The sequence below is a fragment of the Bison bison genome, unplaced genomic scaffold (genome assembly GCF_000754665.1).
Source record: "Bison bison bison isolate TAMUID 2011002044 unplaced genomic scaffold, Bison_UMD1.0 scf7180017864284, whole genome shotgun sequence".
Classification (NCBI taxonomy): Eukaryota; Metazoa; Chordata; class Mammalia; order Artiodactyla; family Bovidae; genus Bison; species Bison bison.
Window position 1 is genome coordinate 1,370,171 of NW_011494856.1, and position 10,842 is coordinate 1,381,012.

General features: G+C 53.4%; 1 protein-coding gene across 1 annotated transcript in view; it reads right to left on the minus strand.

Annotated features, from left to right (window-relative positions):
• The window catches only part of ARAP1 (ArfGAP with RhoGAP domain, ankyrin repeat and PH domain 1), a 35,494-nt gene extending 25,097 nt beyond the window's left edge, over positions 1-10,397 (minus strand). The window contains exons 1-4 of the mRNA XM_010849499.1: positions 10,038-10,397; positions 1,509-1,678; positions 846-913; positions 143-273 (exon numbers count right to left, since the gene is read on the minus strand). Coding sequence (XP_010847801.1) covers positions 143-273; positions 846-857 — 143 coding nt within the window. The 5' untranslated portion in view covers positions 858-913; positions 1,509-1,678; positions 10,038-10,397. The remainder of the gene's footprint in view (positions 1-142; positions 274-845; positions 914-1,508; positions 1,679-10,037) is intronic.
• Positions 10,398-10,842: the final 445 nt, after the last annotated feature.

The following is a 10,842-nucleotide window of genomic DNA, read 5'->3' on the forward strand; positions in this document are numbered from 1 at the left end:
ACCACTGTGGGGAGAAGAGAGGGGATGAGGGGGCCAGAGTGGGGACTCCCACAGGGCTGGGGCGGAGATGGAGAGAACAGGCTGGGCGTGGGGAAGGAGGGTGGCGAGTTGGGAGAACAACCCTAGAGGAGTGGACACTTACTTGGGGACATGCTCGTAGGCATAGTCATCCTCATCTTCATCCCCTTGGTCATCTCCAGACAGGTCCTCCCCCTCGCTCAGCAGACTGGCCACACGCACGGCCCGTGGGACTTGACTCGCAGGGGGCTCCTCCTGTCCCCCAGACCCACTCAGTGTCACGCTCTCCTTCAAGCCCGAGATCACACCACCAAGGGCTGCCACACCCCACTCTTGTCCAGGCCCAGTGCCCACACAACTCGGCACTTCTGTTTCCTCACCCACCTCTCCTCCCCAGCCCCCGGCAGACTACCCAGGGACCCAAGGAGATGGGGTCACATAGACAGAGAAAACCAGTGCAGGCAGAGGCCCAGGTCAGAGACAAAGACAAAAAGATAAAGAGATAAAGACATGGATGGAAAGTTAAGACACTCAAGAGAGACAGGGACACAGAAAGTGAAACAGACAAACACAGGGACAGATACTCCAAAAGAGAGGGAAAGAGGGGGTCACACAGCCATCCAAGATGTAGCTTAAGACTAGATCAGGAGCCACAAACCAGAGTCCCCAGTCCCTTGCACAGCTGGACAGAGAAGAGGAAGGGAACTCTCCAGGGAGTCGGCTGCCCACTCTCTATCAGGTGGTCCCCAGGGTCTGAAAGGCAGCGGGTGGCCCACCCTCCATGCTGACAGGCGGACAGCCTAAACCCTAACCACCGCCTGCCCTACCTTCTTGGTCATCACGGCAGCTGGGGCCCTCGGCCCCTCCTCTGGGACCTCATCGTAGTCAGAGTCATCTGGGGAGGTAGACGGGTGGGAGAGACTCAGAGGCAAGGAAACCAGGCCTCCCCCAGCCCATGAGTGACCCCTGCCCCGACTCTGGCTTGGCTTTCAAAACAAGACACAAGGGACAGGAAGTGCTATTTATACTCTCGAGGCTTCACAGGACAGAATTAGGGGGTTGCCGAAGGAGAGGCCAGGCCGCCACAGGGAGGTCTAACTAGGCAGTAAGCTCGGGGGTCAGGGCAGGGACTCTCCTAAAAAGGTTAAAAAAAAAAAAAAACACAAAACCAAGAATCGAGACTCAAGAAAAGTGGACAAGCCAAGGAAAAGCAAACTGCCCATGACCATGGAAAATAGTCCTAGACTTTAAACCATGAGTAACTCAAGAAGTCTGCCATCTGTCCCCACCTAACAGCCAGTCGGTTAGAGAGCTGGGTGCTGTCTCCATTCAGAGGCTGAAGGGAAGGATGCTTACCTGTCCAGGGCCACACAGCGGGTCAGTGGCAGGGCCCAGGACAAAGGGGAGTGTGATCCTTGCATCCTTATAGACTCTTCAGCCCTGAACCCAGGCTACCCGCCCCAAGTCCCATGCTGCATTACAGCACTTACCAAACTCCGGGGGCAGGCGGTGGGGCTTCGGAGGGACCTCTGGGGGGCTGCAAGGTGCAGACAGGGGCTGAGGAGGCCCCCTGGGGAAAGTGGCCAGGGGCTCCGCAGGCTCCAGTTGGGGAGGGGGCGGTGATGGTGGTGATAGTACCTCCTCTTCCTTGGAGGGAAGGCTGGGAACAGACCAAAAGTTGGGCATCAACCTCAGTGTGGCTGAGTCACTGAGTCAGCAACACTGCAACAGGGCCAGGACTGAAACTCATCGAGCCCCAAGCTCCCCTGAGCTGCGGCACAACTCATTCATTCCACACACTCAGAGATAAGCCTGCCTTGCCTCACTCCCCTGCCCAAACCCTCCAGGCTCCCCAAAGCAGGTGCCTTCCTTGGCTTCATGAGCTAGCCCTGCACTGCTGGGCAGGGTCAACTGGCCCTGAAGTGCTAACCTTTAGCCACACGTACCTACTGGGTCTCCACTCTAAAAGAGGGCTGAAGACTAGAAGGGGGTGGGAGGCAGTTTGCTTCCCAGCCTAGGGAATCAGGGAAGGTTGGACCTGAGCTTTTATGAAGAAGGCGTTTGTCTGAGAATGGACGAGACAAGACTGAAATGGGCATCGAGGCCAAGGGCACAGACCAGAGCCTCAGAAACCAAGTCCTGAGGCAACAAGTCGTGGATCTCTGGCTCACGACCACCTTCTTTCTTGTCTTGGATATTCATCGTCCTCTAGGTCCCTCAGATCCCTCAAACTCATCTGAACCCACCACACTCCCTGCTTCTTATCTCTGCTACCCCTGCCCCAGGAAGCCCTCCAGACTCCAAGACCTGGGCTCCCAAAGCCACTAGGCTCCTGTCTGTCTGTCTGTCTCAGCACAGATCACACTGCTCCCTGCAGGCTGAGTGTCTCCAAAGGGCTTCAGCATCAGAGACATGGGTTTGAGCCTTGCCTCGGTCTCAGTTCCTGTGTGCCCTGAGGCAAGCACCTAGCTTTTCTGAGCCTCAGTTTCTTCTTTGGTGAACTGAGGACTACCAAACCATTGTGGCAGGGTGGCTGGAGGATTAAACAAGACGTGGCGTGTCACAGGCCAACACACGAGGCAGAGACCACCAGCCGGATCAGTTGCCTGAGCCCTGGAAGCCTGGCACCAACTGCCATCTCTGCCAGCATCCAGCAGGGGCTGAGAAGGAGCACCCGAGCAGTGGGCCACTTTCCCCACCTCTGACCTCAGCCTCTCTACTGCCCAGTGTCCCTGGCAGTGGCTGAGAGTGTGTGACCACCAAGAAAGCAAGGAAGGGCTGGGCATGAACACAATGTCAGGCCTTGGCTCCTGCTCTTGCTTCCTCCAGGAATACCTTGCTCCCTGGTCTCTGATCAGAGATCTCAGTTCAGTTCAGTTGCTCAGTCATGTCCAACTCTTTGAGACCCCATGGACTGCAGCATGCCAGGCCTCCCTATCCAACACCAACTCCCAGAGTTTACTCAAACTCATGTCCATTGAGTCGGTGATGCCATCCAACCATCTCATCCTCTGTCATCCCCTTCTCCTCCTGCCTTCAATCTTTCCCAGCATCAGGGTCTTTTCAAATGAGTCAGTTCTTCGCATCAGGTGGACAAAGTACTGGAGTTTCAGCTTTAGCATCAGTTCTTCCAATGAATATTCAGGACTAATTTCCTTTAGGATGGACTGGTTTGATCTCCTTTCAGTCCAAGGGGCAGTCCAAGGGGCTCTCAAGAGTCTTATTCAACACCACAGTTCAAAAGCATCAATTCTTCGGCGCTCAGCTTTCTTTATAGTTCAACTCTCACATCCACACATGACTACTGGAAAAACCACAGCTTTGACTAGACGGACCTTTGTTGGCAAAGTAATGTCTCTGCTTTTTAACATGCTGTCTAGGTTGGTCATAACTTTTCTTCCAAGGAGTGTCTTTTTAATTTCATGGCTGTAGTCACCATCTGCAGTGATTTTGGAGCCCCCCAAAATAAAGGCTATCACTGTTTCCCCATCTATTTGCCATGAAGTGATGGGACCAGATGCCATGATCTTTGTTTCCTGAATGTTGAGTTTTAAGCCAACTTTTTCACTCTCCTCTTTCACTTTCATCAAGAGGCTCTTTAGTTCTTCTTTGCTTTCTGCTATAAGGGTGGTGTCATCTGCACATGAGGTTACTGATATTTCTCCCAGCAATCTTGATTCCAGCTTGTGCTTCTTCCAGCCCAGTGTTTCTCATGATGCACTCTACATATAAGTTAAATAAGCAGGGTGACAATATACAGCTTGATGTACTCCTTTCCCAATTTGGAACCAGTCTGTTCTTCCATGTCTAATTCTAACTGTTGCTTCCTGACCTGCATACAGATTTCTCAGGAGGCAGGTCAGGTGGTCTGGTTTTCCCATCTCTTTAAGAATCTTCCACAGTTTGTTGTGATCCACACAGTCAAAGGCTTTGGCATAGTCAACAAAGCAGAAATAGATGTTTTTCTGGACCTCTCTTGCTTTTTCGATGATCCAACAGATGTTGGCAATTTGATCTCTGGTTCCTCTGCCTTTTCGAAAACCAGCTTGAACATCTGGACGTTCACGGTTCACGTACTGTTGAAGCCTGGCCTGGAGGATTTTGAGCATTATTTTACTAACAATTGAGATGAGTGCAATTGTGCGGTAGTTTGAACATTCTTTGGCATTGCCTTTCTTTGGGATTGGAATGAAAGCTGACCTTTTCCAGTCCTGTGGCCATTGCTAACTTTTCCAAATTTGCTGGCATATTGAGTGCAGCAGTTTCACAACATCATCTTTTAAGATTTGAAGTAGCTCAACTGGAATCCCATCACCTCCACTAGCTTTGTTCGTAGTGATGCTTCCTAAGGCCCATTTGACTTTGCATTCCAGGATGTATGGCTCCAGGTAAGTGATCATACCATCGTGATTATCTGGGTGGTGAAGACATTTTTTGTACAGTTCTTCTGTGTATTCTTGCCACCTCTTCTTAATATCTTCTTCTGTTAGGTCCATATCATTTCTGTCCTTTATTGTGCCCATCTTTGCATGAAATGTTCCCTTGGTATCTCTAATTTTTGAAGAGATCTCTAGTCTTTCCCATTGTATTGTTTTCCTCTATTTCTTTGCACTGAGATCTACTCATCCTTTAACTTCTCACTCAATGCCCCTTTTCTCAAAGTCTTTCCTGACCCCTCCTTCCTGCTCCCCTAGGCCCTGCGCATGTTATCCTCTGTGATGAGCTTTTAGGTGAATTATTCCAAGTAACCCGATTTGTAGTAACGCCTTCCTTTGTGCCAGGTACTGTGCTAGCATCTAAGCCAGACCTGAACTCTGATGCCAGAGTCTGGATGCTTCTTAGGACACGCAGTGGCTACTTCTACATCACCCTGAACCCTATCATCTTCTTCTCCGTAGGTAAAGAATGGACAAAACTCTTTCTCCCTAGAAACCTGGTAAAGGTGGTATGTCAGCCACGCTCCCAGGCGACACTACCTTTGGCAAGAGTGGCTTGAGTGCCGAACTGCACCTGGACTGGGAGAAACTCTAAGTGATCTCTTGATCTGGGGGAGAAGCTGAAGCTCTGGGCTTCCCAGAGTGTGGTGGCTTGTTACTGGGCACAGCCTGTGCAAAGGACCTGAAGCCACACTTGCTAGGTTGCTAGAAGACATATTGGCTCCTTGGAGCAAGAGGTCTCCAAGCCAGGGTGGCTCCCACACTTGTCCACTGTGAGTCTCATCCCCCACCCCCAAGCTGCCCCCTGGAAGACCACAGAGAATGGCTCCCAGACAGCTGTGTGGACGGCGGCAGTGACTGCCAGGAAGACCCTCCAGCAGAGGTAGACCCACTGCTGTCCTGGTGGCCAGGTCTTCCCTCTCTATGCTTCTCAGAGAATCTGATGCCAAGTGGGCCTAGGCTAGGAGTTTAGCTGGACCTGTGAAGACTCCCCCTACAATGAGCACTGTACTAGGCTGTCTCCCCAGTGTGACCGTGAATCTCTTTAGGGCAAGGGCAGCCTTGATCTTGACTCTTTATCCCCACAGCCCACCTAGTACAGGGCCTGGCTGAGATAGCAACAAGAGCACGTTGGATGGGCGGGTGGGTGGATAGGCAGGTGGACAGGTTGGCCAATAGGGTCAAGAGGGAAGCAAATAAAAGGCAGGCCCAGGGCATGGGCAGACGATCACACACAGTCGCCCAGACTCTACTAGGAAGGGGCCCTTGGAGGCCTGGCCTGTGATCAGCTGAGAGCAGAGCTCTTAGACGTTGGGTCAGGATCAATCAGACGTGCTCAGAGCAGGGGGGACAGCCTCTGCCCTTCCAATGCCAAGCAGGGCTATGTCGGCCTGGCTCCCTGCCTCCCCCAGGAATGAGAGCCAGCACTGAGGCAAAGCTGATGGCAACAGAGCATCCTCAGAACCCAGGCAGCATCAGCCCTCTCATCTCTGGCCCCTAGTCCTTCCCCACCACCATCCTGATCACCTGTGAGGGACCTGCCCTTCCTGAGGCCGGCTCCCCAGCATGTGGGTTCCTTAAGAGAAGTGCCATACCCTCCTTCTTCACTACTGTGTGCCCAGCACTCAGCAGATTAATAAATGAAGACCTGGATTACTTAATTCTTATTAAGTATGTGTGTGTATGTATATTTTCCCAGGAGCTTTAAGTGGATTCATTCATTTACTCATCACAAGGGTTCCCTAAGGCAGGGCTTCTTGCTATCCCCACTTTACAGATGAGGAAACTGAGACACAGAGACAGGAAGTAATTTGTTCTTGGTCCCACAGCTAGGATGTTCACTCAGGAAGTACAGCACCACAGTGGCAAACTCAACCACCAGGAGCAAACGAGGCCACAGCCGGGATCCCAGGGCTTCTCTGAGATCTGCCTCCTCACACTGGCTACAACTCAGGATCCAGACAGCTCTGAGTTGATGTTCCATCCAAAAGGAAATGTGATCACATTTCTGATGTCCCTGTTACCATAGTGATAAGGGAGAGAGGAACAGATGCTAAGGGCTCCTTTCCCAGCAAAGTGTTTGTAGGAAAAGGGTTGTATGCCAAGAAAGCGGAGCAAGGGGACCCCATGGGCCTCCCAATCTCATTCTAGACATCTCTTCCAGGAAGCCTTCTAGCTGATCCCCCTCTCTGCCTGCCACGGGGGACCAGGGCCATGCTGAGTCAGGGCCAAGCCCAGGAAAGGAGAAGTGGCATCCGGAAGGCACAGATGTTGGAAATTCCGGGGGACGGGGCAGTGCCCACAGAGTGACCGAAAACCAGCGAGTCCTGACCACTCAGTGCCTGTACAGCTTAGAGCAGTCCCAGCTCCAATCTGTAGCTGAAGCCCATCTGGGATGCTGCCACTGACCTCTGACCCTACAAGACCAGAAGATCAGTCCCAGGCCTGGGCATGGACTCAGCAGCCCTGCCTCCAAGCCTCTGCTCACACCACTTCTTCCTGCCTACATCTCCCGGCCCTCTCCCTACATCTCAGCTTGTGGAAAACCTGTCTGTACCTCCGAACATGGCTCAATAGGCCTCCTCTGGGCAGCCTCCGAGACTCCCACGCAGAGCTGCTCTCCTCCTGCCCCTCATTCCTGGCCCCTCTGCTCCTTCAGCCCCTTTCTTCTCTATCCAAGTGGCATAAGGACCTATCTGCTTTCCACATTATGCCCAGAGCAAGGCTAGGCACTCTAGGGCAGGGGCCACCCCAGCCTGGGCCCTTAGCCTAAGGAGATTTGTTTTACTGGGTTACAGCAAATACACACAGCCAACCTTACATATGTATGGGTTAGGGGACATGTGAGGCTCCCAAGACAGAATGGGTAAGAACAGAGGAGTAGGGTGACCATGTAATTAATCATATAAACGATAACATTTCCAAGAGTTAAAAGAGGCACTTTTTTTTTTGCAGCATGTGGGATCTTAGTTCCCTGACCAGAGATCAAACCTGTGCCCCCTGCATTGTGGACAAGTGTAGAATCTCACCCACTTGACCACCAGGAAGTCCCCAAAGAGGCACTATTAATAACTATGTCAGGGCACAGGTGCAAGTGGGCCTATCCTGGACGAAACAAGACACGTGGTCACATGTGGTAGGTAAGAGGCACAGCTTGGCAGCCAGGCAGCCTTGGGCCTCCAATCCAGCTAAACCACTCATTGGTCTGTGTCCTTACAAAGCATATCACTTCACCTCTAAGCCTCACGTTCCCCTCTGATCTGCTTCCTGGCTTGCTGATAACCAGTAGAGAGCCATGGTCACAAGTTATTAACACAATTTTCTCACCCTGGCTGTGGCTGGGTGAGGCCACAGGGCCACCCTGCAGGAGGCCCCAGCTGCACAGGCTGAACCAGGAACCTGCTTCATGGCCCCTCTTCCAGGGTGGCCCTGGATCTCAGTCACCCCACAGGCAGATGGGCCGGCATGCAGGACGGGGCAGTTTGAATATCTCAGGCTGGCCTGGAGCTCATCCCTCACCCACACTCCAGCCATCCTGAGCTGAGCTGCTTTCCATAAATGCGGACTTGCAGGCTTTTGACCACACTGTTCCTTCCACCAGGAACACAGCTCCCTGCCCGGCCACCTCCTACTTTTCCTTCCAAAGGTGCAAGTCATACATCCTTCCCCTCCTCTTTGTGCCTCCCTTCGTACCCCTGGCTGGGTTGGGGTCTCCTTGAGGCTTCTCTAGCCTTCAGACTTCTGAGCACTCATATAGTTTTATCTGTCATTGTCTGCTTCACTGTGCTGACCTCGGAGGACCAAGGACCCAGGTCTACACCCAGTCCTGAGTCAGGACCTTCTCCCTAAAGGGTCACACAGGCCTTGGAGGGACCCAGCCCAAACCAGCCCCTGGACTTGCACCAGCAGCGCCAAGAGGTAGGGTCAGACCACGGTTTGGACACGTCGGCCTCCTCTCCTGACCTCCTCTACCCACGAGGGCAGACTTTCCCAACTGCCCACTTCCTCATCCTCCTCGGGGCCCAGGCCTTAGCCCTATGCTTTTTTCTTCCTCCAAGGCTGCCCTTGTCCTTCCTTCTCCATCATGAGGCCCAAAGCTCAGCTCCTCTAGCACTTTCCGGGTTCTGTTCTATTACTTCTGCCCAAGCCACAGCGGAGAAAGTCCTTCCCAGGGTCTCACTCCTTAGATGTGATGTCTGCTGGACGCCTCTCAGCTTTTGCATAAGCTGTGAGTCCTCTCAGGCCAAGCCCTCTCCATGCCACAGCATCACCCAACACAGAGGGGGTTTTGGTGACTGCGTTTTGAGTGAATGAATGACCATCACCCCACTCACATACAGACTACTGGAGGTCAGCAGCTCTCCATCCCTCCATAGAGCAGTGCCCAAATGACCTGGCACCCACCTTTAAAACCAAGGTTTCACCCAGCTCTTTGCACATCTCCTTCGCACAATATAACTACCACTGGCTAAGTATCCCCTTTGTGCCAGTCATTCTCCTGGAAGTCTTTTTTTTTTTTCATTTAATCCTCATGATGACCCAAATCATCAACTCTGTGCTCAAGACACGCCTCCTCCTTCAGGAAGTCCACCCAACTGCTCCCTCCTCTAAGCTCACAGTTGGGCACCCTGCTGTCGTGGGCAGCAAAGGGCTGAGGCCTAGGTCTCCCATAGCAGCTCTTCACACCTCCCAGGCCTGACCCAGTGCTGGCTTGTGAAGGCAGTGGGGGGAGGAAGTTCACCCTTCAGAGAGTGCACGACTGTACTAGCCCCTCTCCCCCATCCCTGGGCTGGCCTGGCCAGAGGAGAAGGTGCAGGTGTTTGCTGGGCCCTGTGGAAAGACGAGCCGAGGGTGCAGGGGTGGGCCAGGCACACAGACAGAATCTGCTTAGAGGAATCTCTTTGCCCCTAGTGGCCCAAGTACAGGGTTACTGAGTTCATTGGGGGTTACAGCAACTGGGGAGATCCCCCCAGTAACAAAGGCACACCCACCACACCAGCAGGCCTGGAAGAAGGGGTAGGAAGACATCAACTAAGGGTCAGCCCTTGGCAGGTTTCCCTATTGCCTGGAAGGGGAGAGGGCAAGAGGGCTTGGATAGGCGAGCTTCCAGAGCTACAGCACCCTTGAACTTAACCCTGAGATAAGTCACCTAAGCCTCCAAAGGGAATTCTCAGCGGGGTGCAAGGAGCCAGAAGTGAGATCAGTACCAGATCGCTTTAGGGCAGAGACCCCACAGAGAAGCAGTCCATGCAGCCCAGAAGACAGGCCCCGGAGGCTACCAACAAACCCAGGAGAGACACTTAGGGGGAGATGGAGATGTGGAAAGCCCAGGGCAGAAGCGGGGAAGAGAGAGGGAAGAAAAGGAAAGGGCAGGAGAAAAACAGAAAATATAGAGAAAGTGAAAGAAGAGAGGGAAGTCTGAGAGTAAAAAAGGGAGGGGGAGGAGAGCAGCACAGAAAACCTAACCTGTGGAGAGGTGACAGACAGACAGACAGTCTGGGATTCCTGCCCTCCCAGGCCCATAGGAGGAGACTGCCCCCTTCCCTCAGCCGACAGCCCAGCCCACGGCGGCCCCTTGCTCACCCTCAGACGCCCTCTGAATCCAGGGCCCAAGAGCTCCCGTGGTTCCGGCCAGCTGGGCCCAGTGTGCGCCGTGTACCTAACTGTTCAGCCTGTGTCCGACCCGGGCTGGTCTCGCAGACAGCCTGGCCCCACTCCCTGGGTGTGCCTGAGGCCACGTCTGGTTCCAGGTATGGCTCGGCTCTGCACTCCCGTGATTTGTGTCGGAGTGTTTGTGATCACTTGTCTGAGTGTGTGTTTCTGTGTGTAACTGTGAGTCTGTCTGGAAGAGTGAGTGTGTGTACGTGTACGTGCGTGTCTGTGTCTGAATCCAGCTTTGGTCTCCTCTAGCTTCCTGCTCTCCGCCTCCCTCCGCCCCCTGCAGCCCTGGCCAACGCACACACTTCCTGAAAACACGACTGAGACAGAGAAAAGTCACCCAGAATCCCCTGGGGCAGACACTTCCTTTCCGCCCCCAGGCTGGCTCTCCCCTCTAGGCTGAAGTGGGTGGACAAACTACCCCAGTGACATGGAGCAGGGCCTTCCAGAGTGGATATTCTGGCTGGCCCCTCCCCACTCACACAAGAAGGCCCAGAGAAGCTAGGAAAGAGGCTCTCCGAAGAGAGCAAGTTCTGCCCTAGCAACAAGTGATCAGTCTTCAAGAAGCCCAGGGATTGGCTGGGCTGCAGAGGGTCGAGGGCACAGGTGGGAGGCCTTGCGAGGTGATTCCAGCTGGCTGCTGCCCATTCTGGGCAAATCCTCCCTCTTCTCCAGGTTTCTCCAGACATCCAGGTATCGAAGTAGAACACAGAGGCCCAGAGCAGGCTAC